A 19530-nucleotide genomic window follows, 5' to 3' on the forward strand; every position below is an offset into this window, starting at 1 on the left:
GCATTTCATACAGTACATGTACCTACACACAAAGCAATAACCTATAATAGTAATAACAACACATGTCCTAGCCAGAGCTAATACAGTGAGCACTAAAAGCCTGTCAACACAAATACACAAACATGTCCACTGTAAACACACTCTGCCCTAACATGCTACTAACAGAGAATTGTGAGGCACAGGATACAAAAACAACAACAGATGTGTCCTAACCATGGTGTAAAAATAAAATGACTTGAAGGATTTTCCATGTACTGTATATAGTACTGTGCAAAAGTCTTAGGCCACCATGCCAGAATTAGATTAGTTGTTTTTGCAATGTTAAAGTGATGATATATAATTGTTTCTCCATCTCTTTAATATAATACATCCAGAAAATACAGGAAATGTTTATGTAGTATTAAAAACTGTATAAAAATGTAAACTGATGCGTCAAGATTTTAGGGTAAACTCTGCTTCCATTTGAGCCATAGCAGGAAACTGCAGGATCTCTTAAACCTAAATGAAATGAAATCCTAATTTCTAATTTTAAATAAATTAGTCTTTTTACTTCATTCTGCTCAAAAACCCTCAAGATGTGTTTAGTGCCAAGAGAGGTCACACTAAACACCGACGATGCCTAAAGAAGACATTTTAGTCCTGAAAATGTGTTTTTATATATATACATATTTCCTGTATTTTCTGTTTGTATCTTAATAAAATAGATTGAAAAATAAAAATGGATGGACATTTAAACTTCTAAAACAACTAAATAAGTCTGGTGGTGGTGGCCTAAGACTTTTGCACAGAAGTGTATGCTGGACTCTTATTGGGCGCTTTCATTTTGAAATGAAACTTAATGCCCTGACCATAGGCTGTTTTTAAACAATTAAACAATTTAAAAAAAAATTTTGTCTACAAGACAGTTTCAAAAATTCAAGCAAACACAAATTCAAGCAAATTAGTAGCTTTCAATTAAGAGGCCCTACACATTTGACGGTGGTTTCTAAAGCCTTTATTTGGCTTTTTGATTGTGAATTATGTCCAAAGATTGTGAATTATATCCAACTTCAATTTCAAAATGCAATGAGAAGCTACGGTAGCTGCCACATGACAAACATTTCGTTGTCTAATGGTGCTTTTCCATTGCATAGTACCCCACGGTTTGGTTTAGTTTGGGTCGGGTCAGCTTACTTTTTGGAGCTTTTCCATTGGGTGCAGTACCCAATACTTATTTTCGTACCACCTCGGTTGGGGTTCCAAGCGACCCGAGCTGATACCAAATGTGGCGCAAAACACAGTAGATCACTGATTGGTCAATTGTCACTAAGCGTCATCGCTATAATGTAAAATATTAGCTTTACCTTTAGTGCTAGCTTGCGCTGTCTCGAGGAAAATTTTTGTCATCTGTGCTCTGCTATAAGTTCCCAAACTCCCTTTTAGCAATGAAAAACATTCACAGGTTGATAACCAGGGACATTGTAACAGTTTGTGGCGGAACATTCGCGACGAGCACGTCAGTATTATATGCTTAAATGCAACTTCAATGAGGCTCAGTGGAGTGCGTCAACTACTGACGTCATGGGTGTTTAAACCGAAACTGTCAAGAGAGATAGAGGTAACCTTAGTGATAAACGCGATGTGCAAACATCTATTTGTGGTGGCCAATTTTAATTTTGTGGCGGACTGAGAAATAAATAAATGAATGGGAATATACAACGATGCTCTCACTTGTATGATGTCACAGCAGTATGCAGCGTAAATATAACGACACGCCTATAATCCCTCCCACTGCGAAGTGATACCAAACTCGATGGAAAAGATAACCAAGCCAAAGTGAGGTGAGCTGACCCGACCCAAACTAAACTAAACCATGGGGTACTATGCAATGGAAAAGCGCCATTCGAGGCTCCTGTAGATACATGGCAACTTCAATGTAAGGAGACCCACGATGTATGTAGATAAAGCAGCACAATCCAAGGTAAAAAAACAACAACTCCAGTTCATAATGTAAGGTCGTTACAGACCCCTCACAATATAGTTATGTATATTATATTACAGTTCTGTCAAGAGATCCTTTTAAAAGTTACACAATGCACCTTTAAAATCATCTCTAGGTAGGTCTAGTCACACTTTATCAGCAGTCAATAAACACATCAAAATCTTGTTGATGATTATGTGACAGCTCAAACGTGTACAGCATGCTTCCCTGTGTTAAAATTAAAGAGCAAGGGACATAATAGCATTATTGTATGTCAAAATAACATATAAGGAGATGTCAAAAGCATGTAGCAGATGTATGCCTGTGGCTTTTAAATGCTAATAGCTGGAAAGAGACACAGTGTGACATCTAAGCCTGATTTTCCTTTTCGGTCAGCTATTTATCACTGAGCTGCAGGGTCGCTTTGTGTCCCAGAATCACAGAAGCCGCCATCACACTAACATGGCCACTATCAACAGAATGGACAACAGCCAGTTACTTACACCAGGGGCTATGTAGTGGCCAATAACACTGAAACCGAGCCAGACAGAGACCAAAATGCCATCCAAACCAGCCAGCTAAAGATTTAACAGGCACATAACACTGAGAAGAAACAACATGATGTCTAAATTGGAGTGTGAACTTTTTACAACAAGATTTCTATATCAATGAGCTTTGCAGGTGACTTTTGGAAAACCCAAATAGCATCCATACAGTCTCACTGGCACACACAAAAATGGCACTTCTGAACAAGATGCCTGACATGTAGTCATACAGGGGCTGTATATATTTGGGTGTTTTATATCTCTTTGGGTGTTTTTATGTCTCTTTTGTCCACTTTCGACTGCCTCTGTCCTGATTATTTTGAAGGGATGGTCTGTTGGCGAGCCCCTCTGCATCCTTTAAACACAAGATGCCACCTCCTGGTTACTGTATTTCTCCTCTGCCACATTAAAGAAACAGCTAACCACCCCAAAAAACCTATGTGGCGTACATAAGGAAAGACAAGAAAAAACATCAAAGCTGAAGCTCTGAAATCGCTTTTGATTTTATGTTGAATAATAAAAAGAAACAAAATAAAAAAAATCTCTGATGCCCTTAGATCACTGATTCTTGTGTGGGCTGTAACCAAACAACCACCAGATGAAATATGCAAATTAGAAAAAGAGATTTAAGAGCAACACTATAAATAAACAATTTAAGTAACATTAACAGCAACATTTTGTTTTTTCCTCTGAGAAGGCTATCCTAATGTGTGAGAAGACACCTGCAAAATAGATCATAAACATATGTATTGCTTTTATGGTTTCTTTATATTTCCTGGCAGTGTCATTGAATGAAAAGGGTCAAGAGAAAATAATGGCAAAATTTTCACTTTTGGGAGAGCTTTTGGTTTAACGGCTCTAAATGAAGGTCGGTTATTCACACAGTCACCTCAAGCACTGAAGGCCTCTAATTTATAGTCAGAAGGTTGTGATCCTCTTGGGGTCCGAGCCTGTACTTCACCTGCTCTTAACCTTTGAGGTCAGACATTACAAACACACATAATGCTAATTGAAAAGGGTGGTCAATAAACTTTCATTGATCTTCACAATGTTAGATCCCTGTTTGCAGGTGAAAATATGTAGGCTTATAGAAAATGATAAAAAAAATTGTGAAATTAGTTGTTTGCTTTAAGGAACACTGCACTTTTTTGAAAATATGCTTATTTTCCAGCTTCTATAGAGTTAAACATTTGATTTTTACCTTTTTGGAATCCATTCAGCTGATCTTTGCATCTGGCCACTTTTAGCATAGCTTAGCATAATACATTGAACCTGATTAGACCATTAGCATTGCGCTAAAAATAACCAAAAATATATTTTTCCTAAACTTGACTCTTCTGTAGTTACATCGTGTATTAAGACCGACGGAAAATGAAAAGTTGAGATTTTCTAGGCTGATATGGCTAGGAACTATACTCTTATTCTGGGGTAATAATCAAAGACTTTGTTGCCGTAACATGGCTGCAGGAGGCACAATGATATAACGCAGTGCCCAAAAATAGCCCCCTGCTATTGAAATTAACCAAGGAGACTATTTTCGGCTGCTGGGTAATATCATTGTGCTAGAAAATCACAACTTTTAATTTTCTGTCGGCCTTAGTATGCAATGTATCTACAGAAGAGTCAAGTTTTAAATAGAAAAAATATTGAAACTCTTTGGTTCTTTTCTAGCGCAATGCTAATGGTCTAATCCAGTGGTTCTGGGGTCCGGGGCACCCAGGGGGGCCCCAGTTGTATGACATTTTATAAAATACATTCATTTATAATGAATTCTGTTTAATTAAACCTAACAAAAATAAGGCTACTAACCAATAGCACTACTTTGTATAACTTAATAAGTTTTGTTTAATTAAAATGTAAAATTTTATAGCAGGTTTTTGTCATACATTTTCTTTGGGGGGGCCGCGAAAGGAATGCACCATACACAAGGGGGGCCGCACGCGGAAAAAGTTTGAGAACCACTGGTCTAATCAGATTCAATGGATTGTGCTAAACTATGCTAAAAGTGATACCAGACCCAGAGATCAGCTGAATGGATTAAAAAACTGTAAAAATCAATGGTTAACTCTAGGGGAGCTGGAAAATTAGAATATTTTTTTTAAAAAAGTGGAGTGTCCCTTTAATAAGCATATAAACTCTCAGTGGTCTGTCTATAAATTCAAGATTATGGTCACATCAAGCAAAGACTAATCAGTTCTTTTACTGCGTTTATTTTATGGGTGTTTCTGTAGCTCAGTTAGTAGAGCAAAATGTGTCTTTAATGCATTGTAAGTCGCTCTGGATAAAAGCATCTGCCAAATGCATTTAAATATAAAAAATGTAAATATAAAAAATACAGTTAAGCACTTCCTTAGACCTTCAAAATGTCTGCCAAAATGACTTATAGAGAATTTTGCTTTTCTATCAGGCCCCTTTTCAGTCCATTTAATCCATGGATATTTGGCCTGTGCCAGATGACAAGGCAATCTTGCGTCAAAAGAGGCCGAGTTACGTCAGCTTTGAGCGAAGGCCGTGTCAGATTCCACAGGCCTCGCTGACACGCGCCATCACCGCACGTCTCCTGAACCCACAACTCTAATCCCTGCCGCCTGCCAAAAAGAAATAAATAAAACTACTGTGTTTTCAATAACCTTTACAACCCTCACCCGTCAACCAATGACAGGCCAGCACATAAACGCTTATCTACTCAGAACAACAGTGCACATTAGTATGATTGCAGAGAGTTGGCCACGGCGGCGAGCTGGCAGACTCTGGCGGACCGGGTCTGACTGAGACAGAGTAGGATTAACGAAAGCAGGATCCGTGTCGTTTCTCACACTTCCGGTGAGAAAGACCTTGAGAAAGGCGGCGGCTGTATCAAGTTCTCCATCTGTTTTCCTCTTTCTGCGATTTCTATTTCTCTCTCTCTCTCTCTCTCTGTTGGAACATTCAAAGTGCGCTATGGCATCATGGTGCGCTTTTCTCGGCAGTCATCCAAATTAAAACAATTATAGAGCTAATTGCCCGTTAGGTGGAGCCTGCCGGGGCGCCCATGCTCTGATTTGTAGAATCACTCATGCGGGTCGTCCTCCACTGTGATGGACTTAGCCGCTCGGTCTTGCCGGTGCCGCAGCCAGCGCCGGACGGCAGGCCGATCGACGGCAGATGGGCAGGGGTTGGCACAGGTGGCCGCTGTGATGCAAATTAGACCTGGCAAGATGTGAAGGAAGGGGAGATTAAGAACTGTGACGCAGAGAAGGAGCGCCATATGGAGCTGGGGCTGACTGCTCCGTTTACCAGCGGTCGAAGTCGGTTACATACATGCGAGCGGGGAAAAACGCCTGAGCCAGAAATGCATCACTGCAGCAGCTCGGCCAACATTCCATCACATGTGACCGGCCAGCAACCCGACACCACAGCTTAGCATGTGTGTCACATATACATCTATCCTGACCTTTTCATATGTGCATGAATCTGCAAATCAAACCAGCTACAGGCTTAAAGGTACAGTACACCCAAAAATAAAAATGTACGTGTGACCCTGTCTGTGAAATCAGTTTCATAATTTAATGATGATTAATATTAAAGACATCAAGGTTATATCTTCACACAACCTTCTTTATATTATATAGGATGATTTTATGTAGAAAATGAAAATGACTTGAGCTGAGTTTTCACAAGCAGGGTCACATTTACTCATGTCCTCTCATTCATGGAACACAAAAAGTGAATTTTGGATTACGATCCTGGTTGTTTTATTATATCATAAATGACAGAAAAAGACCCTTGAAGTGTTTCATTGGCTCTATATTTTAATGTAGTATGGCACTACAAGACTTGGAATATAAAACACGAGTTGCCTTAGGCTCCATCATTTTTTTACAATATGCAAAAGAGGACATTCTTCCACAAAATGACCTTCTGTGCTGCATCGAACGTAAAATACGAGGGTGAGTAAATGATGATCATTATCATTTATAGGTGAACTATCAGTTTAGGACTCAAAATAGTTGAGAAACAGGTATAAAAACTGTGTGCTTACCTTAGCAACCCAAAACCTTTCTTCTTGGTCTTCTTATCCAGCTCATCACTGGCCTCCTCTGTTTTCTTCTTCTCTTTCTCCTTTCCTTTGCTCTTCAACTTGTCTTTCTTCTTGCCTTTGACCTTCTTCTTCTTGTCCTTCTTGTTCTCCTCATTGTCTCCTGCGCCCTGTCTGGAGGAACCACTGGCTGGAGTGTCTCTTCCAGAACTCTGATCCGAACCCTCATCTGTTTCAACACAAAAACAGCCAATTAAACAACAGAATCGAGCATGTGTAAAGTACAGTATAACAGTCCCTAAGTTAAAGGGATAGTTCACCCAAAAATGAAAAGTTGTCATCATATTACTCACCATCATGTAGTTACAAACCTGTATACATATCTTTGTTCTGATGAACACAAATGAAGATATTTTGAGCAATGTTTGTAACCAAACCGTTTTCGAGCACCACTGACTTCAGTATTTTCCTACTATGGAAGTCAATGGTGCTTCTGTTTGCTGCTTTATTACAAATATCTTCCTTAGTGTTCAGCGAAACAAAGACATTTATAAAGGTTTGAAACAACATGAGGGTGAGTAAATGATGACAGAATTTTTAAGATAACTATCCCTTTAAAGGGGACATTTCACAAAACCTTTTTAAGATGCAAATAAATTGTTGGTTTCCCCAAAGTACATATGTAAAGTTTTAGATCAAAATACCATATAGATCATTTATTATAACATATTAAAATTGCCACTTTGGTGTGTCCTTTTAAATGCAAATGAGCTAAGCTCTGCACTAAATGGCAGTGCTGTTGTTGGATAGTGCAGATTAAGGGGTGGAATCATCCCCTTCTGACATCACAAGGGGAGCCACATTTCAATGAGCTATTTTTTCACTTGCAGAGAATGGTTTACCAAAACTTAGTTACTGGGTTGATTTTTTTCACATTTTCTAGGTTGACAGAAGCACTGGGAACCCAATTATAGCACTTAAACATGGGAAAAAGTCAGATTTTCATGATATGTCCGATTTAATATGAGCTCTAAAAACAATTCAGGGGATCTGTTGCCACTGTTTAATTTAATGCATTTGGTGCAAGTTAAAAATTCAAAATAATTGATTTATTGAACGATTTAAAGTTGCAAACGTTTTGTCCAAACATGATAATGTGGATAGTTACATCAAGTTAATATTGTGTGTAACTTCAAATTAATTATCTGTGTTAGTTAGTTTAAAACATTATTTAAGTTGTAGTAACTCGATGCATTTAGCTTGATAACTTCAGGTTCCCAGCATGCTTTGCATGAGACTTGATAGTGAGAGTAAATGTAGAAATATGATGTTATTTTATGCATTTCTAATGAAGATGAAAACATGAGAAGACTTTTAATGATTACTGTTCTGTACTTTTGGTATTTAAAGAACAGACTCACTTATCTTGTTGTTTTAATCAGATGGCATTTTGATAAAAAATTTAAAAAGTGTTGTTAAATAAAAAAGTTCGAATCATTTTAGTAGTTTTGTGTAAATCAGTGTCCACGATTGAATCAAATTTAAAATGCAAAAAAAAAAAAAACAAGTTATGAGTATTCAACGCTATTTTTAAGTACATCCAACTTATTATAATTTGTTGTCCGGAATTAATTTCAGAATTAGTTGTCTTAACTCAAAATAACTGATGCAAACTGTTGCGTAATTTTTTTTTGTTGAGTCCAAGCAATATTTTTTAGAGTGAAAGCGGCAGTAAAAATAAATTTTATTATCATTTTGATCTTTCATTTAAACAAATTCACACAAAACCTTTCTTTGATGCAAAACAACTGAATACAATTTTTTTCCATCATGAGAATGAACCTCAACAAATTCTTTTCACAACCTTCACCGCTTGCATTTTATAAGGGGGGCCAATAATTCTGACCAGGACTGAATATATCCATTGAATAATGCATATTGAGTAAAAAAGTACAATTAAAAAACTGTCCAGCGATTCCTGTGTAGATTTTGATATACAGTAAATGTACATTTAGCCTTTACTTTGCAACAGTAAACTACTAAACCACACACTTTAAAAACATTTTCATTCAAATATCGACCTGTCTGGGACAGTGGGCTTTATATTTTCAGATTACTTTATATTGCTAGGTCACTCCCATGTGTAAAAAACCTAAACCAATACTGCCAGGGTATAAACAGTATAGCAAAATGTCTAACTTTAAGCTCAGTTTATGCCTTCAAAGTGGACAACCTTAAACTGTCTTATATTTCACTTGGCATTATTGAAAGTTAAATACGTTTGTTTAGATTTTTTTTCATCCTATCTCCCCAAGAGCATCATAACCTTTACATTATCATTATCAGGAAGGATGAGAAAGGAGGGATGCAGACAAACTAGATAGAGAAGAAGAACGATAAAGAAAGGCATTGTAACTCAGAAACCTGCTGACATAACCATCTGTTACTACTGACTATCCACTGCAGGCCACTATGTGTGTGTGTTTGTGGAGAGATCAATCTCGGCTGCATTATGTGTCTGCACTCTGAGGTTTGTCAGATGGTGGCGGTGCTACTGGGAGCAGATGTACGTTTACCAGGCCGCCTCGGAGAGCGTGTTAAAAGAGAGATGAGGAGACGTGTGAGAAAGCATCAGTCTTTCATAAGCTCACAGCAGTACTCTTACCATCTCCTCATGCAGCTCAGGGGAAAGTCCTGATAGACCTGTATTACTGGATTTATTGATGAGGGCTGCTTGTATGTTACAGACCAAGAAATGACAAGGGAAACGCAAAACATTTAATAGTCAAGATGGATCATTTGCACTCTTTCATGCACTTTGATTTGTTGCAGCCACATTATGGTGGTTTTAGTAGTGGAAAATTCCACACAGATCTGTGAAAACACAAAAAAATGCTGTATTATGCATGCCAGGCCAGTAGTCTGTGATGTCACACAATGTCTGACATTTTTTTAAGACGATAACATTTTTGTTTTCAGAAATTTGCAAACGTTCCCTTAAAGGCCCCTAAAATACCACTGTTATGTAAATAATTGGCTAAACGAAAACTAATTTTTAACGTTTTGTGTTTATGTAGACATCATAAAGATGTCATAATTTGTGTTCCGGTAGCACGCACGATTGGTAGTGTATTGTCGCGTACTGTTTTAAAGGGATAGTTCAGAAAAAAATGTAAGTACCCCATGATTTACGGTGTTTTCACACTTGCCTCATTTAGTTTGGTTGAATCGTACCAAAGTTCGATTGCTCACTTGGTGCGCTCGGTTTGGGCAGGTGAGAATGCAGCAATCGAACCCTGGTGCGCACCAAAAGTGGACCAAACAAGCGGATCGAGACCTCCTTGAAGGTCTCGGTATGCTTTCAAACGAACTCTAGAGCGGTTCGGTTGTGGTGAGAACACGATCTGAGATCCAACTGACCTAACTGGAAAAGTACTGCGCATTTTGGACTAAACCAGCTGCCGTAGTCAGCTGCGCAGTGCATTATCAGATGAGGAAGTGTTTGTTGACAGTTTCTATTAGCAATATTAGCACAATGACAGGTCGCAGACATACCTGGAGTTGCGAGGAGGTGCGGGCGGAGCCTCAGAAATTTGGTGGCTTTGCTGTTTGTAGTGCATTAAAACGTTGTTTTCAAGCCGCATCCGTGATTCATTCTGGAAATGAACAGTTTGTCTAGAACAATGTATACAAAATATGTATAACAACCATGGAGACATAACTACAGCGCACAGCCGTCTGTCCATGTTCCGTTGGAATTTTGCGCACGTTGATTTTGACCAATCGAGAAGCAGTTTAGGAAATACGTTCAAATACATGACTAATTTTTTTTTTTTTTCAACTGGTGCGACCAGAGCAATCAGAATGGTGTGAAATGGAACCAAAACTGGCAAAAAAAGCTACAATGAATCATTTTTTGCTTTTGGTCCGGACCAAATGAACCGAACTACAGATGTGAAAACACCCTTTTACCCTCAAGTCATCAGAGATACACATGTCCATCATCTTTCAGATGAACACAATTTGAGTTATTTTAGTAAATGTCCTGGCTCCTCCAAGCATTTCAACGGTAGAAACAGGAAACCCAAGGTGGATGTCCAAAGGAGCCTTTATGGCTTAAGGGGGTTAATAAAGACCTTCTGAGGGTAATCAATGCAATTTTGTAACAAAAATGTAACACATTTTGTAAAGAAAAATCCATATTTTAAACTTTATAAACTATAACAACTAGCTTCCACTAGCGGCCAATGCGCAAACACCAGAGCGTTTCAGCGCAGTCATAGCATCAAAGCGTAGTGACATAGTGACAAATGCAGAAACAAAGTATAGAGACAAATAACGGCAGTCAAGAATAAGAAGTCTAAAACAAGGACTTTAAAGAAAATGGCAAAAAATTCTGATATAAGACAAGAGGATATTGAGATATCCCTATAGTAGCTAAAACAACTTTGCGCGCGAGTCTATTCTTACCGGATCTTAAGCTATGCATAATAGACATTGGCCGTTACCGGAAAATAGTTATTATAGTATAAAAGGTTTAAATATGGATTTTTTTCTTACAAAATTGCATCGATTACCGTCAAAAGGCCTTTATGAACCATCTGGAGCCATATGGATTACTTCTGTTAAGGCTGCAAATTTTCTGAAGTCAAAATTCACATTTTTTTTTTGACCTGGCACTTGATATATTTGCAGTTGTCATTTTACAAATCTGTTAATTTGCAAAGCGAGCAGCATTACGGCCAATGAGAAAATCTCTATCTGGCTGAACATCCTCCAGTTAATCGACCTGACCCACAAAAAAACAAAAGCGAGAAGAAAAACAAATGCTAAACTTTCCCTGAGCCTCGTTTATGCAAACAAACGTGACACATCAGAACTAACCATCGAGTTGGAGGACGAGCAGTTCTTCCGAGGCTCAATCCAAGGCCACAGAGGCAGAATCCGTTTCCCCGCGGCCTGATTTCAACACAAACAAATGCAGATCTGCCGTTTCAACGAGCATGGCAGTGCGCGGCGTGGTAATGACTGTACAGCCGCCCTATTATTCAGAAACACAGAGGAACCTCAAAGGCCCGCACCAGCTCCCACTTCTCTAATATGCATCAGAAAACTCTTTTGTTCGGACCAGTGCAAAAGCTCATTGTAAATATCAATCCGCTCTGCACAATACCGAATGATGGGAAAAAATGGTGTGTCAGCTTGAGAGAGAAGGGATAAAGAAAACAGAAGAGATGCTTCCCATCATGCTCGTGTCTCAAAATGAAACCACTTTAAGGGAACGGGACTTTGGTACCTCTGCTCTGAGAGCCTTACATAATAAAGCTATAATGACACTGCTCTGAGCTCACAGGAAAATAATGGAAACCATTCCAAAGGGAAATAAATCCCTTCTTGCATCTGTTTATCAACCTCACTGATGTATGGCCTTTGATATTTATGCATTTCCTTTCATATGTAAGAAGGGTCGTGTTGAGGAGACTATATATAGAGTGCATCCTCTTAATATTTTAAGAGGATATGGGGCAGTGGTTAAAGTCCGTGAAAAGTCATTTCAGAGAATTGTTCCTAAACACATTATAAATGTTAGAAATGTACATTACACAGACAGTGAACTGTGCAGTACTGAATTGTGAAGTTACACCGTTAAACAGTTTGTCCACATTTCTGGGTTCAGGATTATTTGGGCGGGGCTAAAACGGTGGATCGATGATGCAGTGGAGCATATAACCAAGCATAGCCCCGCCCCATCACAATCCCGAGCATCCATTCAGGATGTATTTGAAAGTTCAGACAGACAGAAGCTTTACTGGAAGTGGCTGTGGTATTTTCGCTGACAGTGGACATGGCGCCAGCGTTTGAGAGAAGATTATCCGGCCTATTTTTTCAAGATTTTGACAAATCATTTTTTTATGTGTTTTTTATCATTCAAATTTAATATCGGACTTTACACAGACTTTAAAGGAATACTTTACAGAAATATAAAAAAATTCACTCATAATTTACTCCCTCACATACCACCCTAAATCAGGGTTCTCACACCTTTGTTAACTTCAAATTCAAGGACCTTTCAAGGACTTTCCAGGTCCAATACCCTCAAATTCAAGGACTAAATGTGGGGATACATTTTAAGTGAGAGCAAGATTACATCGTGTTACCTTTTAAGATACATTGTAACAGTTCCCCTTCAAGGGAACTCGCGCTGCATCACTGCGGTGACCCTTTGGGGACGCCTCCTGGGGTAAGTGCGTCTAAATGTGTATATCAAATTCAATCAATGGTGAGGCTTAACCACAGACAGGGTGACGCGGGAGCCAGGAAGTATATCGCTATCTGAAATATTGCCAAAGACGGCGTTACAGGGACGCAGGAAATATGACAAGGAAGACGCAGCGTCTCATTCCCTTCTCAGGGAACAGAAGTTACATACGTAACCCGAGACGTTTTCATGTGTCAAACACAACTATGCAAAAAAGCATTTTTTTAGGAATGAATCAACATTCGCATACAGAATATATAAGAATTTAAAGCAAACAGTTTAGAACGTGTGCTAAATAATATGATGTTTTCCCCCCAAAAAACTTCTTGCATAAAATAGATTCAAGCACTTTCAATGACCTGTATGTGTATGTATATTTTTTAAAACTTCCCAGGGCCTTGAATTTTTCCCCCCAGATTCACAAACTTTCAAGGATTTCAAGGACCCGTGGGAACCCTGTTAATGTATATGACTTCCTTTCTTAAAAAAAAAAGTGCAATGGAGTCCAAAACAATTTTATATTAAAGGAACAGTATGTAGGATTGTGGCCAAAACTGGTACTGCAATCACAAAACTTGTGGCTAAAACTGGTACTGCAATCACACAACTGGTGGCCAATACACAACATGACAACAAAAACATCAGTTGAAGGCTGCAACTCCACTTTTTAAATGACAATATCCTGGCCAGACCACTGTTGTCAGTGATATAAGTATTTGAAATAAAAATGATTTCTCAATGTCTTGTGACATATCAGGGCCATTTTATGGTTAATTGATATAACTGTCTTACATACTGATCCTTTAAAATGTCATCATGTTATCATGGCAAAGCTCCAAAAAGCACATATATCCATCATTAAATAATCCAAATTACTTCAAGCCAAACAATATGTTTGAGAGATAAAACACTTTTGAGTTTATAGAGTAAATGACATGTCATTTATCCATAGCAACAAACAAGTCAATGCAGTAAGTTTAAATATGGCAGCACATCGATAACGCCAAACCTCACTGTATTTTGTGGGTCTCATTAAATAGTTAATAGTTAAACGCTAATCTGTACAACTTCATAAGTGACCCTTGACAACAAAACCAGCCATAAGTAGCACAGGAATATTTGTAGCAATAGCCAACAATACATATCATGGGTCAACATTATCAATTCTTCTTTTATGCCAAACATTATAAGGATACATGTAACAAATTTGTTTAATTTGTAAAAAAAAAAAATTGTGAGTGGATGCAATTCATCTGGACTTCTGGACAAATTTAAAGGCAATTTTCTCAATATTTCAATTTTTCTGCATCCTCGGTTTCCAGATTTTCAAATAGTTGTAACTCAGGCAAATATTGTCCTATTCTAACAAACCATACATTAATGTAACACTTATTTATTTGGAAGATGTATAAATCTCAATTTAAAAAACATAACCCTTATGACGGATTTTTTTAGTCCAGGGTCACAAATATATCTGAGCTCAGCAAGCAATTATGTATTTTTAAATGTCCCATTCTTTCTGTGTTTTTGAAGCTTTGATTGTGTTTACAGTGCCCAATATAACATGTGTTCATGTTTCGTGTGTAAAAAAATATATTTTTCACACAATTTACTCATCTGTGGGCTGATGTCTTGTCTTGTGGCAGTGAACTTTGAGCTTTATCATTTTACAGGCATTATTTATGTTATTATAGCAACATTACACACTAACTACAGTTTTAAAAATGGGATCAGAAAGAACCTGACCTTTAAAAGACATCTAATAGCTGTCCAAACACAGCCCAGACGTCTAGGTTAAAACACGGCAAAATTTGGTCCACCAATGAAAATATAATAAATATAACTTCTAAACATAGCCCCAAAAGAAATGAAAAAATAAATAAATAAATAAATGAAATCAAACACCATGTACTCACAGCTAACTCTGCTTACACGTTGAAAAATCACACATCTCGCAAGTTATTTAGGCAAAAACAACATTCTGGGTTATTTTGGGTAGAAGTGGGTTACTCATAGCCAGACTATATTGGGTCTATAGTTAACCCAAATGGTGAAATGATGGCCATTGCTTGCTGGGGGATGGCATGAGGATGAATAAATAATGAGAGAATTTTCATATGCGGGTGAACTATTACTAGACTCAAGGCTGGCAACCGGAAGGTTGCTATTTCGAACCCTCCAAGGTGTGAGCTATGAACCAAAGAACAAATTTGACATGAAAATGCATGAGAAGGTTGATAAACATACATAAGTATATAATTACATATTCAGAACTGGTTAGAATATAATGTTCCTGAACCCCGACGGATCATCAGCCCACTACAGAGACTGTAATGAGAAGTGTGTCTCATCACTGTCCTCAATAATTAACAATAAACTCCTAATGTTTTCTTGACCAGGAGATCTGTGTGTCTATGTGTGCACATGATTACACCAGATGTAATCATGTGTTGATGAGCGAAGGAGAAAATAACCCGATTATTTGTGTTAATGAGTTTGTTTTGAAGCTATAAACTCATAACTAGGTCATCGCGAGTTACACTAGTGAACAAGATCTTTGTTTAAAACTTGCAGAGCTTATTTCCAATTGAATTCTATGAATAAGGAAGTTAGATGAAGGTTGATTATTTTATATAATCCTGCAGTGCGTGTGTGTGTGTGTGTGTGAGACAGGATGTTAAACTCTTCAGCTGTGGAGTATCTGTTCACACTGATCATAATGAACAACCCATCTCACACACTCGCTGTCTTTCACCACATGTCTGTAGTCTGTCATCTCAGGAAGGCCCAATTAAGCTGGTGTGAAGTAAGAGGAAGCATATGACAGAGACAAAGCCAAACACTTTACTCTCAATTATTCTTCCTCGACAGCCACACTGTGCAACTCACTGCATCTCGCGTTTACAGTCCTGCTGTATTTCGGAAAAATCACACCACCTGTGTGATGCATGTGAATGCAGTGAAAAATGTGACACGAAATGAATAGGTTTTTGATAACTGAAATGTTTTTTTTATAGCTTCTTTCAGATTTACAACTGAAATATAATTTTACGTGAGTAAGAAAGTGTGAAATCTGTGATAGACTGACAGATGCCACAGGTATGCCAGGAGAGAAAATTGTTCAAAGTTTTATACATAAGTTTGTTTTAGTAGAAAATGTTTCTTAATGATGTCTAGAAACTAGTTCACTCCAAAACACGGACAAAGTTCACATTTAGAAGACGTCAGCATTCAAAACTTAAAGCCAGATTTAATAAACGAAGCAAATTAGCACAGGAGCGCAATTCCAAAAAAGTGGTAATATATGCGGGTTATTTACTGAAAAAGTTCCGCAAAAGAACCACAAAACATGTGATGTCCATTCCAGTGGATGCAGGGTCTGAAAGGGTTAAATAACATGGGCGCAACGGCTGATTTCCATAATGACCAATGCAATCTACTTAGAGCAGCGCAAATTGGTTCAGGGTCGCAAATAAGCAAAGCTGATGGTCCTGGAGGTGCGGGTGATCTACTAACACCTGATGCACTTGAGTTCAGCACCACAAACAGCGCAACTGAAAATTTGGTGTGTGAAATCCCAACTAACAAAGCCATAGTACACTGAAAAGAACCGGAAGACAAAAAATAAAGGATTACAAGAAGTTTTAAAACACCTGCTATTGTGTGACTTCTCCTATAGTGACTCCTCTTTAATTTTCTCCAGCAAAAAAAAAAAGAATAAATAATAAAATAGCTTGGCTAACAATATTTTTGAATAATGTGTACCTCTGCCATTTCAAATAAACTGTTACATGTTAAAAAATCCTCTGCTTCGTAGCATGTGCTCTCTGATGCATCTTCTATCAGCAATAATTGCACCCATTTAAAAAGGCAAAATAGTTTAAGACATCCTTTTTTTCTGAGTTAAATAAAGGCGCAAATAGCAGTCATATCACACGTCCAAACATTTGTAAATCACATTGCATGAATCATTTAAAAACTCTCCTACCATACATTTTGCGTCTGAAAGGGTAACTCCTAGAAATGCATATGCAATAAGATCAGTTGCAAAAATAACTAGACCACACCCTTTCAAGGTTAATAATAATAATAATAATAATAATAATAATCATTAATTATAATAATAATAATAATTAATATAAGTGCGTTATAATAATAATAATTATTATTATTATAATTATTATTATTATAACGCACATCGTTAGTAAATCCCGACAGTGGTTACTCCAAAATGATGGTTTGCGCTTCTAGTAAATCTGGCCCTTAGTCACCAATATGGATCAGCGAATTGTATCACATCATTCTGTACTTTAGCTTCAGCTCAGATTTCATTTTTGAGGCAAACTAAACGCTATAGGTTATTTTAAAAGGGGGATGAGCCACACAATACATCACGCCAAACTTCCTGTTTCAGTAGAAATTACATAAACATTTAATGGATTTTGTAATGTGTAATGACGAGTATGCGAACATCACGCTAGTTGGCTTGTTCAGTTAATTTAGCCTATTCAACCTTTCAGGTAAGTTCTGTATGCTATGGTTTATCGTTTAAATAACTGATAATATTACTTTTTACGTACAAACATATATTCAGCCTGCTGTTCTGTCTGCTATTGTTTAGTTAATAACTTGCCTTTCCAGATTAAATGTCTGCTCTTTGGCTTGAATTTGGTAAAAATAAATCTAAATAAACGCGACGTATAGTCCACTGTGACTTATATGTTATTTCGTCTTAATGACGCAGTTGTGAATGATGTGGCTTATACTCCAGTGCGTCTTATAGTCCGGAAAGTATGGTAAGCGTTACGAACATTAACTTCTCACGCAATGTCATGGGGTTTCTCCTACCTTATTGATTGTTGTGGACACTTTTGCGTTTAAGAGATTAAGATGGTGGTGCCGGCACCCTCTAATTATGAGGCCAAACGAAAATGTAATTATTTAACATATTTTTTTGCGTTGAGCCCTGAAGTATATAGGTCAAAGTGAAATGTGACGTAAATAAAATAATATCTCTTTTAAGAGTTTAATGTGCAGAAACAGCTGTCAGCAAGTTATTCGGTTGTGCTTTAAAAGGCTGCTTTGTTTATTGGATCAGCCCAACATTGGGTCAGTCATTATCGATCTTTGTTTGCAAATGGTAGTGTTACTGCTGCATTGTAAGAGCTCACCGTCATCATCCTCTGGTGGCCCATCGTATGATTTGTCGATAGCTGCACGGAAGCTCTCGTTGCAGCCACGCCCCCTGACCATGTGAGGGCGGGGCCTGTGAAAGGACAGCAGCTCGTTTTTCTTGGCCTCAGTCATGGCAGTCTGTAGACTCTCTAGAGAGCTGGACTTCTTCAGACCTAACGTGGGTCCCAATTCAACCCCCTCACTCCCTAAAACAAGAAATAGAAATGGATAAAAAGTCACATTTGTGCACTTTTAGATCAAATTATGTTATAATAAAAGTTGGACAACTTTAAAATATAACATCATTCTTTTACTACACTGATAAAATAACCTTAGATTGAATTTGACTGAAAGCTTCAGAGACTCATTGTTATTTTTATGAAACAATAGCTCATTTGTCTGTGTGCTAATCAAAGACAGTGGGTCAATAGAGACTACCAAACATCTTTCCAAAGCATGCTGGGTAGAAGACAGAGCGAAACATTAATAACATCTGAAAAGCCAAAGATGGATCTTTATAAGACTGGACATGTGTAAGCATGTAGAGTGTTTCTGCATGCATATTTGTAGTAGTGCATTCATGTGAAGTGTGTGTGTGTGTGTGTGATTGTAAATGCTCTCTTCTCCTCTAATGAAAATGAGTTTTTAAACATGCGTCTCCACAGGGAATGATGGATGAGAGCCCAAGCCTGAGACTCGATACTTCATCCATCAGAAGCGCCATCTCCTTTTCTTTTCTATCTATCTAATGCTCCATCTCTCTCCTTTCTATCTCTGCATACCTTCGTCAACCCCTCCCCATCTCCATGCATCTCCGACACCCAGTATCATTGGCTAAAGCGCTGCAGCTTCCAGAATGCATTCATGAATCAGGAAATCATCGTATCGACAGGTGGTGCGCCTCACTGGAATTCCAATCAGCCTGGCCCTCTGCCTGCACAGCCCCCTTTTTGTTTGGCTAATGGCCGTTTAAATGAAAGTGGAAGTGGGATCAGTCGTTTAATCCGTGTGGCCTCCAAACCGCCGGAGAAGACCAGAAGAGATGAGTCCAGCCCGGGCCGACTGCATGCTTTCTGCTCTCACGATTATGAGACAGGAAAATATATGCACATATAATTTGGGATATGGAAAACAGTAGGAAAGAGAGAGCGAGAGCGAGATGAGGAATGGGGTGTTGAGAGGTTGAAGAAAGATGAGGATACAGCTAGAGAGAGAGAAAGAGTCTTCATGGAAGATCACAACAGATGGCAACATGAAGTTTGATAAGAAAGAAAAGGAGGAGTTAAAAGTGTGAAACAGAATTAAATTAGCAACTTCAGACACTTTTTGAACTTTATTTTTACCATGTTTGCAGGTTTTATTTTAAGAACTTATTTAGCAGAACATAAAATTGAGAATTAAGGTCCTATGTGGTTATTTGACTATACAGCGCGTGAGCAATAGTAATGTACAATGCAACTTCTACGTAGTGTGTATAAGATACAGATAGTGCACCTGTAGGGGCCGAATTTTGTTTACTTGTGAGAAACTGTACTGTGTCTTGTCAGAATTGTTTACCTAAAACTCTTATTTA

The 19530-nt window shown here is 38.0% G+C and overlaps 1 protein-coding gene across 3 annotated transcripts in view; it reads right to left on the bottom strand.

Moving 5' to 3' along the window:
- The window catches only part of pard3bb (par-3 family cell polarity regulator beta b), a 416763-nt gene that overhangs the window by 131298 nt on the left and 265935 nt on the right, over nucleotides 1-19530 (bottom strand). For all 3 annotated transcript variants that reach the window (XM_065292869.2, XM_065292868.2, XM_065292870.2), the window contains 2 exons: nucleotides 17954-18163; nucleotides 6527-6752 (listed from right to left, as the gene is read on the bottom strand). In XM_065292869.2, the coding sequence (XP_065148941.1) occupies nucleotides 6527-6752; nucleotides 17954-18163 (436 nt within the window). The remainder of the gene's footprint in view (nucleotides 1-6526; nucleotides 6753-17953; nucleotides 18164-19530) is intronic.

Source organism: Paramisgurnus dabryanus, chromosome 15 (genome assembly GCF_030506205.2).
Source record: "Paramisgurnus dabryanus chromosome 15, PD_genome_1.1, whole genome shotgun sequence".
Lineage (NCBI taxonomy): Eukaryota > Metazoa > Chordata > Actinopteri > Cypriniformes > Cobitidae > Paramisgurnus > Paramisgurnus dabryanus.